Here is a 20,000-nt window from a genome sequence, read left to right on the forward strand (position 1 = left end):
TTTTATTTTGAAAAGATAGCAACTTTGGGTATCACCCAGTGGGTATTTTTGTTAAACCACAAGAATAAAAGTTTGAGCTTTTGTGTAGTCGTTTATCAACTTCAAATTTGGTACATACACTCACTGGCCACTTTATTAGGTACACCTTACTAGTACCAGGTTTAACCATTATTTGCCTACAGAACTGCTTTAATCCTTTGTGGCATAGATTCAACAAGCTACTGGAAATATGCCTGAGATTTTGGTCTATATTGACATGATAGCATCATACACATTACTATGATACAAATCTCCTGTTTCACCACATCCCAAAGGTAAATAAAAGCCCCTTTTACACATACAGACGTTTCCGGAAAATTTCCGTAACGTCCTCGCCTATGTGAACAGCGCTTTTTTGAATATACCGGTAAAATCGTTCCGGAAATTTTGCAGATATTTACCGGTATCACTGTGTGAAAAGGGGCTAAAATCTAAAAATTGCGTTAACAAGCAGTTGGGCATTGTACCTAATAAAGTGGCCGATAAGTGTAAATTGATTAGACATATGAATTTGATTTTATAGCAAATTCAGATTCCCTACAGGACTTTATTTTGAAAAGAAAGCAACTTTGTTTACTGAGAATAGAGTCCTGTAGGTAATCTGAATTTGCTTTCAAATCAAATTAATATTTCTAACCAATTTATATACCAGGTTTAAAGTTGATAATCACTACAGATAGACTGTTTCTGAGCGTTTGTGTAGTTTTTTTTTTTTTTACCAATTCTAGCCACCAGATGACCGCCAAATATATTGATTTGTTTTGATCCCCAATAAATTCGTAACAAAACAGTGGCCGAATAGTGACTACCACTTTCCACTAGGAAAAGATTTAATTGTAAAACGTGCAGTACTATTGTAAGATGGTTACAAAACTAAGTGAAAGGATAAAAGTAGTATCAAGTGTCCCACAGATAGTAGCATTTTCCACACATCAGGCTATCCTGCTGTTGAAATGTTCCTGTGGCAAACATTCGACGAAGTTTCCTAATGCCATAGCCTGAGGACACTGATTCACAAGAGATACGCCTGGATGATGAATATTTCTTCATAATCGCTGGTTTAAACTGTACAACTTGCATAACATATTTCCAGGGAAAAAGATAATTGCGAAATGCATACCTTAAATGCACTGGAAATCTTTTCAGATAAAAGTGTCTGCCCGATGCTGATGATGTCGATCGTGCTAACATTAGCCTAGCTGCTGAAATAAAGTTTCAGTAAAGCAGAGATGAAGTTCCCGCCACTATAACGGTAAAGTAAAAACACACCGGGAACAGCAGGGTTAAGATATCATTTTTCCAACCTCTCAGATTTGGATGTGGCTTATATTTTGCATCTCATTTTGATAGAGAGTGAGGTTTTGGCCCATGTAATATGATTTAATAAAACAGCAGCATGGATTACGTCATGCTGTGATCATAAACACATGTCCACCTTTGACGAAACAAGCTTGTAATGTAAAATTAGTTATTTTTAAATAACATTTTCATATGAAAATTCCATTTAAATTGATAAAATGTCATTTTTAGAGTTTTTATCTTGTTTCTAGTCCAAATATCTTAATATGTTTAAACCATTAAGCTTTTTCTTGACAATTAAAAACATTGAGTTTTTCCTTACAAACCATATAAATAATCTACCAATGCTGTGAGTAAAATAGTGTGTTTTATGTAAATAAAATTAATTTATTTGACAAACTGCCAGAATATACTACCTGACAAAAGTCTTGTTGCCTATCTAAAGTTTTAGAAACAACAAATAACAACGTCTAGTTGATCATTTGGTATCAGAAGTGGCTTATATGAAAGGTAAAGGCCTCTCAACCACGTTCCTGGAAGACCACCAGCTCTGCACATTTTTCATGTCTCCTTTACCAAACACACCTGATTCAGATCATCAGCTCATAAGCAGAGACTGAAGGACCTGTAACGGGTGTAACAGACAAAGGAGACATCCAATACATGCAGTGTTGGTTGTCCTCCAGGAACGTGGTTGAGAAACACCAAACTAGACGACACTTATTTCACCAAAATAAAATATGATCATGTCTTGCTTTTTACCTGTTTAATTAGGACATGGTCTGACTTTGCTTAGACAAAAGTATTGTCACTTAACTGAAACATTGCAAAGCATAGGATATAAAGTCATGGATAGGCCCACACAGAATCTGTGCTCACAGAATCCTGCAGATTTTTAGCCCATCATTGATTCTGTTTATTTACTTGTGTAAATGTGTGTAAATTCATATTCATTCATTCACTCTCTTGTCGGCTTAGTCCCTTTATAAATCCGGGGTCGCCACAGCGGAATGAACCGCCAACTTATCCAGCAAGTTTTTACGCAGCGGATGCCCTTCCAGCCGCAACCCATCTCTGGGAAACATTCACACACACATTCACACACACACACTCATACACTACGGACAATTTAGCTTACCCAATTCACCTGTACCGCATGTGTTTGGACTGTGGGGGAAACAGGAGCACCCGGAGGAAACCCACGCGAATGCAGGGAGAACATGCAAACTCCACACAGAAACGCCAACTGAGCCGAAGTTCGAACCAGCGACCTTCTTGCTGTGAGGCGACAGCAATACCTACTGCGCCACTGCCTCGCCTAAATTCATATTTATTCAGGTTTTAAGTTTATTTCAGCATTATTATTGACTAATATGAAAATATTTCTATGATTTATTTACAATATGGTTTGTACAGTAATATTTTCTGTCTTTTAGTAGAGATATATAAGAGGCTTGCTTTTTTACCAGTTAAAAATGTATTACTTTTTATTTCATACATTAAGGTTTTTTTTATAGTTATGATACTCCCAAAATCATTCCGCATAAATCCACTGACTTTTAACAAAATTCTTGTGCAGAAATAGCAAAAACATGTCTGCAGATTCCGTCTGGCCCTAGTCATGCTGCAGTGGAAACAGAATGAATATTGTGTCTGACTCCATCATGAGCTTGGAGGACTGCATCCATACATCTCTGCACTGACTCAAATCACTGATTAATAACGTCATCTGGAATGGCAAAGAAAGCGTTCCTGCAGGACTCCCAGAGCTCATCAAGATTCTTTGGATTCATCTTCAATGCCTCCTCCTTCATCTTACCCCCATGCTCAATAATGTTTATGTCTGGTGACTGGGCTGGCCAATCATGGAGTACCTTGACCATCTTTGCTTCCAGAAACTTTAAAGTTGAGGCTGAAGTATGAGGAGTGCTATCCTGCTTAAGAATTTGCCCTCTCCTGTGGTTTGTAATGTAATAGGCCGCACAAATGTCTTGATCCCTCAGGCTGTTGATGTTGCCATCCACTTTGCAGATCTCTTGCACGCCAACATACTGAATGTAACCCCAAACCATGATTTTTGTGTTTGATATTTCACCAAACTTGACTGATTTTTGTGAGAACCTTGGCTCCATGCGGGTTCCAGTATGTCTTCTGCAGTATTTGTCACTGGTTTGCATGGTTCTGGATCTGAAAAACTATTCATCGATGAATTTGCTCTTCAGTGTTTGGACTCTCAGTAATGACTTCAGACCACACTGAACTGAGCTAAACTGAACTGAACTTAAACACTAAAAACTGAACTACCCTGATCCAGTTACTATGACCATTTATGTGAAGCTGCTTTGACACAATCTACATTGTAAAAGCGCTATACAAATAAAGCTGAATTGAATTGAATTGCATTTGTGATGATTGGGATGCACCTCAACAGAATGATTCATCAGAGAAAATCCACCTTCTGCCACTTTACCAAATATTCAACTAGAAGTCAAGTTATTATTTGTTGCTTCTACAACTGAGATGACAAGACTTTTGTCAGGTAGTGTATTTAATTGTGATTCATTATTTCTAAATACAAAATATATGTTGTTGCCTGTCTATAAAGTACTTCTTGATTTAAGAATTTTTAGATATTGGGAGAAGACAACAACTTTACTTATGATATAAATATATTGCAATGGGGAACAGATCACATTATGATTCCTGAGTCATTTTCAGACAGTCCAAACAGTAGCATGGATTATGTCATGGCTCTTATGAAAAACACATGTCCAGCTCTGGCAAATAAAACAAACCGATTTATAAGCTCTCAGGAGGATTTGATGTAAATGTCGATAGGGGGAGCGGGCTGCAGGGGGCGCCATCACCCGCACGAGGAGAACTGAGAGAGGAATATTTATAAATGCATTCTGAAATGTTGATTGTTAAATATAGTGTTTACTATTATTGTGTTATAAAATTTGTATTTATTTATTTTTATTTCTACTACTATGCTACTGTGTTATATGTAATTGCCTTTATAAATAATGAAGAAATTCTAAAGCTTAAAAAACAAATTTGACTTGATTTGTGAGAAATATTAATATAAATGCATTCTAAAATGTTGATTGTCAAATATATTGTGTATTATTTATTATTATTATAGTATTATAAAAAATCTTTTTTAAATTAATTAAATTATTTTTAGAAATTATGAAAAAGCTTTGTCATACCAATCAAGCTTGTCTGAATTGATTGGAAAGAAAGAGAGATATATTTATATAAATGCATCATAAAATGTTAAGATTGTTAATATGGTTTATTGTTATTTATTATTATTATATTATAAAATTTGTATATTTTATTTGAATTTATTTTAAAGTACTTCTGATATGTAATTGTTTTATATGTAATGTTTATATATATATATATATATATATATATATATATATATATATATATATATATATATATACACACACACACACACACACACACACACACACACACACACATATATATAAATATATATATATATATATATATATATATATATATATATATATATTTGTAGCATACATAACAATATAAATATTTATATAATATGTAAATATGTATGTAAAATATTTAATATTTATGTTAAAATATTGTTCATCATTATTATTGTTGTATTAAGTTTTTCTATTTTATTTTTATTTATTCTTATCATTTATCATTACTACTATGTAATTGTTTTATATATTTTATGCAATTGTTTTATATATATGTAAACATTGCAAAAGCTTAGAAATACATTTGTCATGCAATAAAATACATTGGAATTGAATTGAGTGAGAGAGAATGTAATGTTTAATGTGCAGTTTATTCTGATGTATTATTTTATTATTATTTTTATTTTAATTGTGTTATTTTATTACTATTATTATTACTATTATTATGCTATATATTATAATACTATACTAGTATTTACTGTGTTTACTCTGTTTTAAATATATATGTATGTTCTTTTTAAAACACATTTGTAAAAAATTTTATGCCAATTAATGAATTAAATTAAATAAATTATTTGAGGGAGAGAGAGAGAGAGAGGGAGAGAGAGAGAGAGAGAGAGAGAGAGAGAGAAAGAGAGAGAGAGAGAGAGAGAGAGAGAGAGAGAGAGATATTCAGGGGATTCTGGTCTTCCCTGCTTCACATCCATCAAGTCTCAACCACTCAAATCCGAGGGGAGGAAATCGCGAGAGGCCGTGCGCGCGCGCTACTGCTCCTCCCCGGTCTGCTCTTCTTCTGCGCGTGGATTTGACCGTGTGCCGTACGCGAGATCACGGCCAGACGGATGAGCCGACAAATGCGCTTGCCCTGAAGTCGGATACCGAGAACAGCACAGAAGGGTTTATTCACACCCAGCACCCGAAAGAGGAGCGCGAGCCCCGTGTTTTTGCTGAGTCCGGAGCACCATGAAGCTCCCGTGCTGGATAACGTTGCTGCTGCTGCAGACCGCACTGGTAAGAGGAACCGCTCTCTATTGTGGTCTATTGTTAACAAACGGTGACTTAATCACACGTACACGCTTCCCAGTCATATTTAGGATCATGTTCGGGTGTGCTTGATGAGAGAGTGTGAATTGTAAGGTCATTCATTAGTCGACAGTAGCGGCGTTGCTGCGCGGTTTGTAAATCTTGGACGCGACCCACATTCCCTGTGCTGCCCGCAGACAGCGCGTCTCTGGCGGCCTGCGGAGCGCGGTGAGGGGCCTGGAGGTGTGGTGAAGTCTAGAAGGTGTACGCACGTCAGTATCGCATGATGATTGAGATGATGTGCAAGGAAATGCTAGGGATACGTTTAGGGTATAGGTAGGCATTATCAAAACACATCTTAATTCTTATTTTTTAAATCATTCTCGTTAACTTGCTAGTCGTTTCAAGCAACAACCGACTGGAGAAGCCCTGACGAGCCGTTTTATGTTGAGCACCTTTGCCTTGTTTGGATTATTAGTGGGTGTGTGTGTTGGGGTTGTGGGTCACTATTAGCGTCTTTCCCCGGTTGTCTGATTATGCTGGCGTGCACTCGCGTGTCGGGATAAACTATAATTAACGCGTCGCATCTAATTAGAGTTTAATTGCGAGCCTTTTGTCCCTCATGTTTGCCTGTTGGCGTCCGCTCCGTTTTTTTTTTCTTCTTTGTGGTCAACAGTGGTCAGGGATGGCACCAGACACGGACGGTAATTACAGCAGGGCTGCATTATAATAGGCTGGAGCCGGTGGTTATAGGCGGAGGTGTCGGTGGAGCTCTTGAAAGTGTCTCTGATCGGCGGATGATATTGACTATTGGCCGGAGATTTTGGCCCGAGGTGGGGTGTGGAGGGGCTGCGGGGGAATGACGTCATTGGTTTTCACGGAGCGAGAGAGAGCAGCGGAACCCCATGCAAAGCTCTGAAAACATTTAGATGTATGACTTATTCCTGGATAAATGGCATGCTGAATGTGTGTTATGCATTCAGGTGATTATATTCAGAATGTAAAAGTCACTCAACATGAAATTAAGCAAATATTGATGTTAATTTAAAAGTGTGTGTGTGTGTGTGTGTGTGTGTGTGTGTGTGTGTGTGTGTGTATATATATATATATATATATATATATAGGGCTCAACAATAAGGACTGCCCAATGGCCCCGGCCAGTGTGAGAGATGCTTGGGACAGTAGCTGGGATCATTACTGGCCCGATCAGTGCTGCCTTGTCACTAAAGTTTAATTTGCCTGTGAATATTTGTCGATTGCGTGCATTTTACCCTTGTCTTTTAAGCTAAGTTCTAGATTCACAGACAATATTTTTGACACATTATTTAAAATATATATATATTAAGGCAGGGGTGCTCAATCCTGTTCCTGGAGATCTACCTTCCTGTACAGTTTAGCTCCTACCCTGATCAAACCCACCTGAACCAATTAATTAGGACCTGAAATCCACTAGATAATTACAGACAGGTGTGTTTAATAAGGGTTGCAACTGAAATCTGCAGGAAGGTAGATCTCCAGGAACAGGATTGGCCACCCCTGTATTAAGGGATGGATTTAGCGAATTGGGAGCCCTAGGCATCTCCAGCCATGGGGCCCTAGTCCTGATGCACCCTTTCTACTTTTCTTTAATTTTTATTTGTTTTGGTGTTTTATTATTATTATTTTATTACTCAATCTTCTTTTCGATGTTTTATCTTAATGCAGTCTTTACATTTTGAATGATTAGTTTTCTTAAAATAAATTTACAAAGAAAAAAATATATATATTTTTATAAATTTGACTGCTGGACTGCTCCATGATTGGGGTGGTGGATATTTTATTTTTCGTGTCTTGATGGCTCAGTCAGTTGCACGATCACCTCACAGCAAGAAGATCGCTGGTTCGAGCCTTGCCTTGGTCAGTTGCCATTTCTTTGTGGAGTTTGCATGTTCTCCCTGTGTTGGCGTGGGTTTCCTCTGGGTACTCCGGTTTCCCCCACAGTCCAAAGACATGCGGTACAGGTGAACTGGGTAGGCTAAATTGTCCGTAGTATATGCGTGTGAATGGGAGTGTATGGGTGGAAGGGCTTATGCTGGTTAAGTTGGCGGTTCATTCTGCTGTGACGAGCCCTGATTAATAAAGGGAGTAAGCTGGAAAAAAAATTAATGAATGAATATTATTATTACAGAACACTACGTTATTATAATAATATTATATTTTAGTGTGTATTAAATAATATTTATGTACAAAATTGGCTATACAAAATATGATAGAAATGTGATAGATTATAGGTATAATTTACTTGTATATATTTATTGGGTTCCCCCAGATTTCCTGGGGCCCTAAGCAGCGGCTTACCTCTCTTAGTAGTTAAATCTGCCCGTTTATATTTTCTCTATCAGAAAGCTACACTGTAAAAAATGCTGGATTCCACACAATCGATTTGTGTTGGGACAAAATAAAGGAATTAAGTAAACTAATTAGTTTTACAAATGTATGTGCAATGAACATGAAACAATTAAGTAGCCCCCCACAAAAAACCCTCAAGAATAACATTTTCAACTCAATTTAAACAAACACTAAATGTCATTCTTTTTGAGTGTATTTGAATATGTAATACCTCTCGTCCTTGTGGCATTAAGTTAATAAAGTGGTAGAAAAAAACAAGCAGCAGAGCCCAGATATTATATCTATTATATTCTACATTATATTCTATCATTAAAATCATTCAGTGTTTATATGTTATTTACCCTGCATTTAAGTCATAGGATCATTTAAATGATAAAATAAGGTAAATTGTACATTTTAAAGGGATTGTTCACTCAAAAATGAACGTTTACTTGCCATGTATTCATCTTCAAATGGCTACAAACTTTAAAGGATAATTTAAAGAAAGCTAAAAGTAATTCCATAGTGTAAAAACAAATGCTATTGAAGGCATGTTTCAAAATATCTTCTTTTTTATTACTCTTTTTTTTTTATTATTTTTTTATTTTTTATTAACTCATAAATGTTTGAAAAGTACAAGAGTATACTGTAAAATAGAGGAGAGTATACTGTGAAAATGCTGGGTTCCACACAAATCCTTCATGTTGTTCCAACACAAGCTGATTAAGTTAACTTATTTTTTTTTATTTTACAAATTTAAGTGGAGTGAACATAAATTAAGTTATTAAAATTATGAATTTCAACTCTTTTTAAATAAATAGTTTAAACAAGCTTGAAACATTCTTTATTTTTTATTTTTGAGTGGAATTGATGACGAAATATTCACTTTTGAGTGAGCGATCTCTTTAATTATTCAATCATGATTAGTTTTCCCTCACAATTCAGAGAGGAAAAAAGTCTTAAACCAAAATGCTGTGATATTCAAAGTCAAAATAGATCTTTTGCAAGACATGGCCTTTCTCAATCTCTAACAATTTTCATTACCAGTCCTGCTGCTCCCACATTGAATATGTGCACTCCCTTCTAAAATATATGACTTATTTCTGGACAAGTCATGGCATGCTGAATGAGCATTGTGCATTCAGATGATCTATTCAGAATGGAAAAGTTTTGAAATAAAGCAAGTAAAGGCTGACGTTAGTCTACAGGTGAAGTGTTGCATCACCTGGCGGATGAGACTGAGAAAAACAACAGGTGATTCCCCAGGTATCAGAGATGGCTGACACTTTTAGAGCTTTCTAGATTAAAAGACCTTGCAAGATCAAATTCCGCTCGCTATTCTTGAGGCAAACAATTAATCTGTGCAAGTAAATCTGCAGAACAAAAATCAGTAAACCTTTAATAAATATAAGGAACTCAGCACGTTTGGATGCATTATGATGTACTGAAAGGGAATGGATTGAGAACTGAGTGTTGTTTTAATAATTTATACCACTTTTCTCCAACTGTTTGTTTATTACTAGTGAGGGATTGCGAGGTAGCACATTAAAATAAAAGCTTTTTATTATGCAAATAAGTAGAAACTTAGTACACACATTTACATCCTACAACATTTTAGACAAAAGTTACAGTATATTAACAGTGTACATTCACATAGGAGGGTAAAATTATTTGCCAGGGTTAAAAACAACAACAAATAAACAAAAAACATTGAACTATCCAAATTAAATGAACCTAATGCTTCCTAAATGCTTTCAACTTCTCTGTTTGTAATGCTGTACAGTGTAGTGCCATATTGTTTAATCACTATTGTAAAATATTCACAATTTGGCTCAGATTTAGTGCATTTGTTTACATGAGTGTGATTTAAATTTAGTTGTCAGTGTTAAAAGAACAACAACAAATAAACAAAAAACATTAAATTATCCAAATTAAATTTACTTAATGATTAATGAAAGTAGTTTTTTTTTAACCCTGTTTAAGTTTAAGTTTAAACTTTATTGTCCGTTCTGCTTGACACAGAAAGGAAATTTTTCTTCAACACTGGATTTAGGACAACAATTACAAACATACAACAACGGCACAATAACACTTATCAACACAACAACATAAGTTAAAAGTTTAAAAACCAAATTAGCCCCATGCACAATTGCTTTTCTATCTGTGATGTTATATACAGTGCAGTACCACATTGTTTATTCACTATTGTAAAATCTTAACAATTCAATTTGGCTCAGATTTAGTCCATTTCTTTACATGAGTCTGATCTTTTGCAAGTAAAATTAGCAGTTGTGTAAGAAAATAAGTTGCAGAAAATAAGCAAATTGAACATCATGCATTTCAATTTGTATTAATGGTACAAATATCCTAGAGATTAACTTGGAAACATTATTCATTCATTAATTTTCCTTCGGCTTATTCCTTTATTCTTCAGGGCACCACAGCCAATGTTTTACACAGCGAATGCCCTTCCAACTGCACCCAGTACTTGAAAAACACCTATACACACTCATTCATACACAAGCTCATACACCAAGTCCAATTTAGTTTATTCAGTTCCCCTATAGCGCATGTGTTTGGACTGTGGGGGAAACCAGAGCACCCGGAGGAAACCCACACGGGGAGAACATGTAAACTCCACACAGAAATGTCAACTAACCCAGCCGGGACTCGAACCAGCAACCTTCTTGCTGTGAGGAGACAGTGCTAACCTCTAAGCCACTATGTCGCCCTTCTTTAATAATACCACCAAAACCTTCTCTATCTATGTCAAATCATTCATATCTCGTCTTTTGTCATCCTGTTTCAGTTACATTATTGACATGTGAGTTCAGTAGGAACTTATGGTTCATGTGGACTTTAAAAGCAAACGTTTAGTTGATGTATAGTACGGTTAATGATCTTGCCAGCATGTTCACTTACATTTCCAAATCATAAAATACATTGAAGTATGACATCATTCAATACTGTAATTGACATCAATATAAACTGTGGCAGCAGATACTCCGCCGAGACTCTGGGGCACATCATATCAGTGCTATGATTGGTCAATCAAACTTCCTGCAAGTTCAGTCATACAAACTCAATTTGTGTTTATTTATGTAGCGCATATACCATGTAGATTGTGCCAAAGCAGCTAAACATTGAAGTTCTAGTAAACTGAAAATGTGTCCATTTAGTTCAGTTCAGTGTGGTTTAATTTTCACTGCTGAAAGTTCAAACCCTGAATTCAATGCGCAGCTCCACAAGTCCAATCCAAGCAAGCCAATGGCGACAGTGGCGAGGAACAAACTTCCAATATACAAAAGTGAAGGAAAAAACCTCGAGAGAAACCAGGCTCAATCGGGTTTCTCCTCTGGCCAATCTTCTTGAGCAGAGCTGCAGTCTAGGTGCTGGAGAACGCTGGTCGTCCATCGTAGAGAAGCTGCAGGTCGGAGTAGGTCACCGGCGGGTGTCCAGGCTGGCCCACAGGATCAATGCAGACACTTGTCTGTCACTGGGGTCTTAAAATACGAACGGTGATATGTAAACTCGCAGTCCCAAGAAGAAAAGTCCAAACTAAATTCACAATTGCATAAAAAAAAAGTCGGGAACTGAGGAAAAAGGAGTTTTATTCCACGACAGAAGCAAGCTTACATAAAATAATCATGTTCTTTTGAGAATGAAGAAAGAGAGCGGAACACAGGATCCTCCTTTAGATGTGAGAATTATTATTTCAGATATAGACGCGCACGTGAGCGCAAGCAAGAAAGCGAAACCACTCGTGCTTTATACGGACTCGTAAAAAACTAAGGGGCACAGGGTAAATCTGCTCTTCTGTTTGACAATGGCTGTTCATTAAGATGACGGCAAGGTTTGTTTGAGTCCGGGTCTAACACGACTCGTTATTATATGTATATATATTTACGCTGTAAAAGATTTCTCGGCTGTGTATTTTAAACATGGCGGATCCTTTGTTTTCATTCTGGCTTGTTGCGTAAGCGAATGATGTATCTCTGTGAACCAATAGCGTTCAGCTGCGCATCTAGCTCCAACTTTTGGTACCTTTTCTCGCGTTTGGTACCCTTTCGAAAGGGTGCCGAAAAAGTGGTACAGTTCGGTTCAGTGCGCCTTTTGACAGTGGAAACGGCCATAAAAGTGTACCAAACCGAACCGTACTGTTCTACTCAGTGGAAACGGGCCATAAAATTAGTTGCCAGGTTTAAAAAAAACAACAACAAATGAGCAAAAAAATTTTAATTATCCAAATTAAATATACTTATTGTTAATGTACTTGCAAGAAGAAAAGTCCAAACTGAATTCACCATTGCATGAAAAAAAGTCTGGAACTGAGGAAAAAGCAGTTTTATTCCACGACAGAAGCAAATATAATCATGTTCTTTTGAGAATGAAGAAAGAAAGAGAGCGGAACACAGGATCCTCCTCTAGATGTGTATTTACCTTTGAGCAGTGTGTGCGAGGAAATGCATTATGGTGAACTGCTTTAAGTAAATTAGAACCGAGTTCAGTTTTCCCAGTTTTTACTACGGATGTTGGGGATTTTACTGAGCAGCTCTGTTTGTTGAGCTCAGAGCCCTTTTTTAAACGGTCCAATGTCTGCTAGACTAACGAGGGTCTCAAATCCAGGGAAACAGAACAGAATGCAGCTCTGTGTTTGTAGTTTTCTTCATGGTGTTTGGAGGTATTTGTCTTATTTTTTTAAGAGTAAACATTGCTTTTAAAGAGTTGTTAGCTATGAATCAATATCACAAGCTGTAAGGTTATTTATTTACAATGTTTTTACTTAATTTATAGGAAACAACGGTGCACTTCATTGGTTAAAGATCCATATGTGGTCATTTCATTGATATTGATTACAATGTTAATATAAATTTATTTTAAATGATCAAAGTTCAAAGGTTTTGTAAAAACCCCCAGTTACACTCAAGGGGTTTTCTAATGAGCATTTCAAGTATAAAGAGTTAAATCAGTTTTTATTTCAGCCCAAATCTAAAATATATGTTAATATACATGACACTTGTTATTCTTAAGCTTTAAAATGAACTTAGATGTTAATTTGATCTGCTTTAATTTAGTTCTCGGATGATTTTCCATTCACATTGTTGTTTTTTGAAAGCCAGTTCATTCTGAATCCAGTTTATTCTATAAGTAAAGCTCAGTGCAGATTTAAAGCCACTTTTAACTCTTTAGATCTCATTTCTTGCGTTCACAATCGAAACAAAAATCGCAGAAACTGCATTTAATTCACTGTACATCTGAACAAACGGCCACATCAGGCATTCACAACATTTTTGTCAGTTCGGCAAGATATGATCAAATGTTTTTCATCAAGTCTGTGCTTGTAGGCCGCTCAAACTTAATGGAAATGCGTGCCTCAGCCTAAGTTTTGCAAAAAGTAAAATATGAAGATCCAGGTAGATTTTGTTGTATGTTTCAGATGACAAATCCACTAGAGGGCGCCCTTGACTTTTTGTGAATCTGAAATGCATTACTTAGGGTACGTTTTGTTGTACTTTTCAGATGACAAATCTACTAGAGGGCGCTATGGTCGTATTTGCAAATCTGAGAGCCTTATTTAGGGTACGTTTTGTTGTACGTTTCAGGTGACAAATCCACTAGAGTGCGCTATTGACGTTTATGTGAATCTGAGTGCATTATTTAGGTACGATTTGTTGAACGTTTCAGATTATAAATCCACTAAAGGGCGCTATTGATACTTTTGCAAATCTAAAATGCATTATTTTGGGTATGTTTTGCTGTACGTTTCAAATGACAAATCCACTAGAGGGCGCTAGATAAATTTTTGTGAATCTGAAATAAATAATTCAGGGTACTTTTTGTTGTACGTTTCAGATGGCAAATACACTACAGGACTTTAAACGCTTCTGAATCTCAAATATATTACTTGGGGTAGATTTTGTTGTATGTTTTATATGACAAATCCAATTGAGGATTTTAAATGTGTGAATCTGAAATGTGTTACCTGGGGTACGTTTAGTTGTATGTTACAGATGACATTTCCACTAGAGGGCCTTATCGCCTTATTTGCGAATCTGAAACGCGTTATTTAGGGGTTTTTTTTGTTGTGTGTTTCAGATGACTAATTTACTTGAGGGTGCTGTCTACATTTTTTGTGAATCTGAAATGCATTATTAAGGGTATGTTTTGTTGTATATTTCGGATGACAAATTCACTAAAGAACTTTAAACGCTTGTAAATCTGAAATGTGTTACTTGGGGTACATTTTTTTGTATGTTTTACATGACAAATTTACTAGAGGGCGCTATAGTCATACATGCAAATCTGAAAGCCTTATTTAGGGTACGTTTTGTTGTACATTTCAGATGACAAATCCACTAGAGGGAGCTATAATTGTATTTTCGAGTCTGAAAGCCGTATTTAGGGTACGTTTTGTTTTACTTTTCAAATGACAAATCCACTAAAGGGTGCTGGCTACATTATTGCAAACCTTAAAGCCCTATTAAGGGTACATTTTTGTTGTACGTTTCAGATAAGAAATCCACTAGAGGGCGCTATTGACATTTTTGTGAATTTGAAATGCATTATTTAGAGTACGTTTTGTTGTACGTTTCAGATGACGAATCCTCTAGAGGGTGCTATTGACACTTTTGCAAATCAAAATTGCATTATTCAGGGTACGTTTTGTTGTACGTTTCAAGTGACAAATCCACTAGAGAGCGCTCTCTGCTTTTACATTTTTTTTATTTATTTTTTTTATTTTTTAATCTGAAATGCATTATTTCGGGTACGTTTTGTCGTACGTTTCAGATATACACTTTTATACATGTCTACAAGAGATAGCACTGACCTAAACCCAAGCGTATGTGTTTTCAAAAGTATAACAGTATAACATGAGAGAATTTATTGTAGAACATATGAGAAAATGCATTGCAACCACGTAGCTTTACCCTAATTTTTCATTGCTTTTACCTCTTTTCTAGAACCATGCTTCACCAAACTCAAACCCGAGCTGAATCAATTACATATAATATATGGGTGTTTATTTGATAAACTTTTTTGTTTATAATATGTCCTTGTAAATATCATTAGTGTGAAAAGGAGCATAAGTCGTTGCCTTTGCACTGCCTCGTAATGTTCAGTTCATCTAGAAACCTCTAATATATGTTGGACTGTATTGAACAAAATGCATACTTAACTACATCCAATTAACTTGCAGTAAAAAAATAAGCCACGCCCACTGTTTTCTCATTTAAATTCCATTTCTCTATGAACTGTGTCACAATACTGAAAAAAAAAATGTTTAAATATGTTTTAGTGGTTTCACAGAAATGTAGCAGATATTTCTAATGAGCCTGTGTTGCTGTTAGGTCTACGCAACCACTTTTCCTAAGAGGTGACCTGAGCTACAAAGCTTTACAGTTCGCATTGACCTGGTTGATGAGCTACTGTGCTAAAACAGCAGACAGCAGCTGACAGCGGGTGTTAAAATCAAGCCGATTGCCCACTCGAAATGAATCAACACACTTGTAGCATAATGTGCGATTGGTGGAGTTGTTGTGGCCACTCCAAACGGAAGTTTCATGTGGATCAGGTCAGCGGTGTCATATCCTCTCTGTCTTTGTGTGCCAGGGATGGAGTTTAATTTAGATCTGGGAATTGAGCTAATGGACACGCATCCGCTCCTGAGAGCTGTGTGTGTGTTTTAAAGGATCATGTTGGACTCCTGGGTTCAGCACTGAATCAGTGTTTTGTGCTGGAGACGACAAAGACAAGCATAGAGAGAGGGAGGCAAACGAGGAGGAGGGACGGACAGAAAACGAGTGGAGAGGAATGTGTGAAGCAGTTTGGCACAGGAAGTTTCACTCAGCTGTATAAAGGGCTCACAAGAGTTCGACAGTGTTTTCAAGATTTGATTGGGGACGTGCTTCTCTATGGCCTGGAAGGGGGATTAGCAGTGCTTGGGAAAATAAACCAATATGGGATCGGAGCCAAGATGTGTAGTTCAGCCAGAAATGAAAAGATTCTGTCATCGTTTGCGTACTCTCATGTCCTTCCAGACGTTTAAGACTTACTGCCGCTGGACAGAAATTACTTTTTGTAGAGTTTTTCGAACATTGAAGATTGGATTCTAGTTGGTCGTTAGAAACTCAGAAGGCAAAACCAGTACTGAAAGCAAGACGTGACTTTTAAGGGACTGTTTTATATGGATTTATTAATCATTCTTACTGTTCAGTGAATGCAAACTTCCGTAGTTTAATAAAGACGCAAACCCCACACTGCACGACAGCTGCACCTTCAGCAAACCTCCTAATACCTGCAGCACGAGGGCTATATTATTGTTTATGAGCGTCAAAAGTGCCGGATCTGTTCAGTGAAATATCTGACTGCATGTCACCGCATCCCAAAGGACTTCTATTGATATAACTGAAGGAATCCCCACTGTGCTGAGCGAGAGCGATTTCCAGCGATGACCAGCGCATTATCGATGACGTAAGCGTGCCCAGGCCCGATTGTAATATGAGTGTGGGCCGTCGGGGTAGACGGGACGGGGGACAATCATGCTTTGGCTTGGTTCGAGGCAACTGTACATAGTGTAAAGGGGGCCTGAGGGCGAATTTAAAACTAAAACATTTTAAAACGCATAAGTTTTGCTACGGTTACGCCATCCGTCCACACTACGGCGGAGTTTTCGAGCGCCAAAAACTGAGAGTTTTGGAAATGCTGCTGCTCCGTCTCAGTGTGGATGAGGAAAAACGGAGACATCTGAAAACGGAGGCGGGGCTGCTGAGATTTGACCACCTGATTGGGGCTTTTGTTTCATTGCGTATCCTTCTCTTATTCGTCAAGCCCCTATTACATGACTATAACACATAGCTTTAACGCTACCGAAAGACAGCAGACCAGCCTTTCAATGTAAACAACAACATGGACACAGAAATGGGAGCGTTGTTTGCACTATTGTCCGTTTTAGACACCATTGTGCAATTAAACTCTGCCTTTTTTACTACAGCAGCTGCATATATTCGCTAGAACGCGGATGCCCAGAGTGCGGAAATGGTCACGTGATGTACGTTTTTGGTGGCTTAGCGTGGACGGAGATAAGTTCAGAAACGCTAGGTGAAACGCTAGTGTGGACGCGGATCGTTTTTGATCTAAAACGCCATTTTCAAACGAGAACACACTAGTGTAAACGGGGCCTCAGAGCCTGTATCTGGCCTGAAGACTCTTCATGTGGACGTGTCTCTCGGCAGGTGGGTGTTAACAGCCCCAAGACCCTCGTTCCTGCTGAGATAATGACCCTTAACTTCCGTCCCGTTTGAGCTGATCAGAGGGGGTCGCTGGGCCTCTGACCTCACACCGATTTCAGCAAAAACACTCGAGAGCTGAGAAACTCCCAGCAGAAATCCAGTTGCACAACACTTATCATCTCCATGACTCTACGCTGAAATATTTGACCTCATATTGAAATCTCTGACTTTTGATCGTAGACTTTCTGTGGCAATCTGACTGCGAGACGTATTTTCAGACTCTGTACAATGAAATCTTTTTCTCAGGAGACTCTTATGAGAGACGTCTTCATTTATACCCTCTAATAAATGTGTTTCTACACTTCATTAATGTTCAGTTTCGACGGTAAGACGGTAAAAGCAATAATTTGTCTTTTTAGACTGTCACTTAAACACTTCAGTGTGACCAAAATCACTTAGTTATGCGTTTCTGGGTGTGTTAGAATGAGAATTCAACTGCAGTTTAGTATTTAAAGAGCTTTAGACACTGAAGGTGAAGATTATGATCAAATGTTAACCTAATAGACAGTCATATACTAATATTATATACATATACATATACTATAATTACAGGTAATTGATTTCATGAGCAATTGAAAAAATGATTTTATTTTTGTTAAATGTTGTTTAAATGTTACAAATGAAGCATTATTTAATTTAAATGTGCACCAATTTTTGTAAATATTCAACACAGAAATTTGAACACTGTATGAAGTTTTTTTTTGGGTCTATTTTAATCACTCCATTCATTCATTCATTCATTTTCTTGTCGACTTAGTCCCTTTATCAATCCACAGCCACAGCGGAATGAACCGCCAACTTATCCAGCACATTTTTACAAAGCGGATGCCCTTCCAGCCGCAAACCATCTCTGGGAAACATCCACACACTCTGTCATACACTACAGACAATTTAGCCTACCTAGTTCACCTGTAACGCATGTCTTTGAACTGTGGGGGAAACCGGAGCACCCGGAGAAAACCCACCCGAACGCATGGAGAACATGCAAACTCCACACAGAAACGCCAACTGAACCAAGCCGAGCCGAGCTTCGAACCAATGACCCAGCGACCGTCTTGCTGTGAGGCGACAGCACTACCTTCTCCGCCACTGCGTCGCCTTAATCACTCTATAAATTAGAAAATACTGCAAACTTGTACACATTTACATTTATTTTGTTGTATAAACTTACGTATTAACAAATCATTGTTGAATATAGATATAATTGTAACGTTTGTTTTATATAAGATCAGCTAAAGGCGGAATTATACTTCTGGGTCAAGCGCACGTGTATGGTCCGGTGTGGTTAAAAATCTGGAATAGAGTCTGCTTAGGACCCCTTAGTCTGAGGTGAATGCCTGATCAAAAGCTATAATTTCACAGCTACCTTGTGTGGCTGATCAGAGCTGCATTGGCTTGTTGTATCCAGGAGGCTAAAGCTGGATTTATACCCTTACCTGGCGCTGCATCCTCCGCTGACTGCTGACCTCTTAAAAAAACTACACGTCGCAACGATGCGTAGCACAAGCTCTGTGATTGGTCAGCTTGGTAGCGGTGGTGAAAATGGGCGGTGCTGTGAGCCGCGAGCCTGATGGGGCGAGTATAGTCTGTGTTAGTAAATGTAAGACTATTGATGAAATCCAGCATAACACTGTATGACAACACTTCAGATGACAGTTCTAGAGCCTACAGCTAATCAATCCGTCAGATTCTGGAGTGCATTACAGCTCTAAATATAAATATAAACGATAAATGATAAATGATAAAACAAATACATGTATAGAGATGGTATATAAGTATATAACTTTACTCACATGGGAAACGGAGGCCACGTGAACGGTTTGTGAGCACAATTAAGTGCCCTCAGCATGCCATGCCATCTAATAATTGTAGGAAACAAGTCCAAAAGACAGTCGACTGTGTAAAGCCACATAAAACAACACAGAAATACGATAAATCTGCCGAGTTCAGTGGCTAATCTCCAGGATTCAGCTGAGGTGACGTGACGGCGACCAGCGAGACCTAGCTGTCAATCAAGTGGCCACGCCGTTAATTATGCAAACTTAATATAACTGAATATAAAGGAAACGGATGAGTTATAACAAAATTCACCCCCTCACAGTTGTCATGAAGGGTAATATTAGCTGTATTACCCAAAATCTTTTTTTGTACCAGGCTGTAAACACATTTTTTTCTGCTGTAAAGTTGGCCATTCTAACAGTGGGTTCAATTGAAATTTGCTCTGTTTTGGAGCCAGGAGCGGCCAGGACTAGCGCAATTTCGGATGAATTGCAGTTTTAGTTACTTCCGTATTGGCATCCTGAGAGAGAGCGGGAGGTTGCCGCTTGGTTTTTACACTTCACTCTTCTGCTTTTACTGTGTTTTACTATGTAAATGTGCAGGCGCTAGATGCATTGGTATGTGAAGAGTTTATCTCTTTTAGAGGTTTTGTCTTGTTTCTAGTCCAAATATCGAAAGATTATTAAATCAAGAAGCATTTTCAAGACAAGTTAAACATATCGTTTTGTTTTCA

General features: G+C 37.5%; 1 protein-coding gene across 3 annotated transcripts in view; it reads left to right on the forward strand.

Moving 5' to 3' along the window:
- Positions 1 to 5,507: 5,507 nt before the first annotated feature.
- The window catches only part of sdc3 (syndecan 3), an 88,644-nt gene continuing 74,151 nt past the window's right edge, over positions 5,508 to 20,000 (forward strand). For all 3 annotated transcript variants that reach the window (XM_073931932.1, XM_073931934.1, XM_073931933.1), the window contains exon 1: positions 5,508 to 5,819. In XM_073931932.1, the coding sequence (XP_073788033.1) occupies positions 5,772 to 5,819 (48 nt within the window). In that variant the 5' untranslated portion in view covers positions 5,508 to 5,771. The remainder of the gene's footprint in view (positions 5,820 to 20,000) is intronic.

The sequence above is a fragment of the Danio rerio genome, chromosome 19 (genome assembly GCF_049306965.1).
Source record: "Danio rerio strain Tuebingen ecotype United States chromosome 19, GRCz12tu, whole genome shotgun sequence".
Lineage (NCBI taxonomy): Eukaryota > Metazoa > Chordata > Actinopteri > Cypriniformes > Danionidae > Danio > Danio rerio.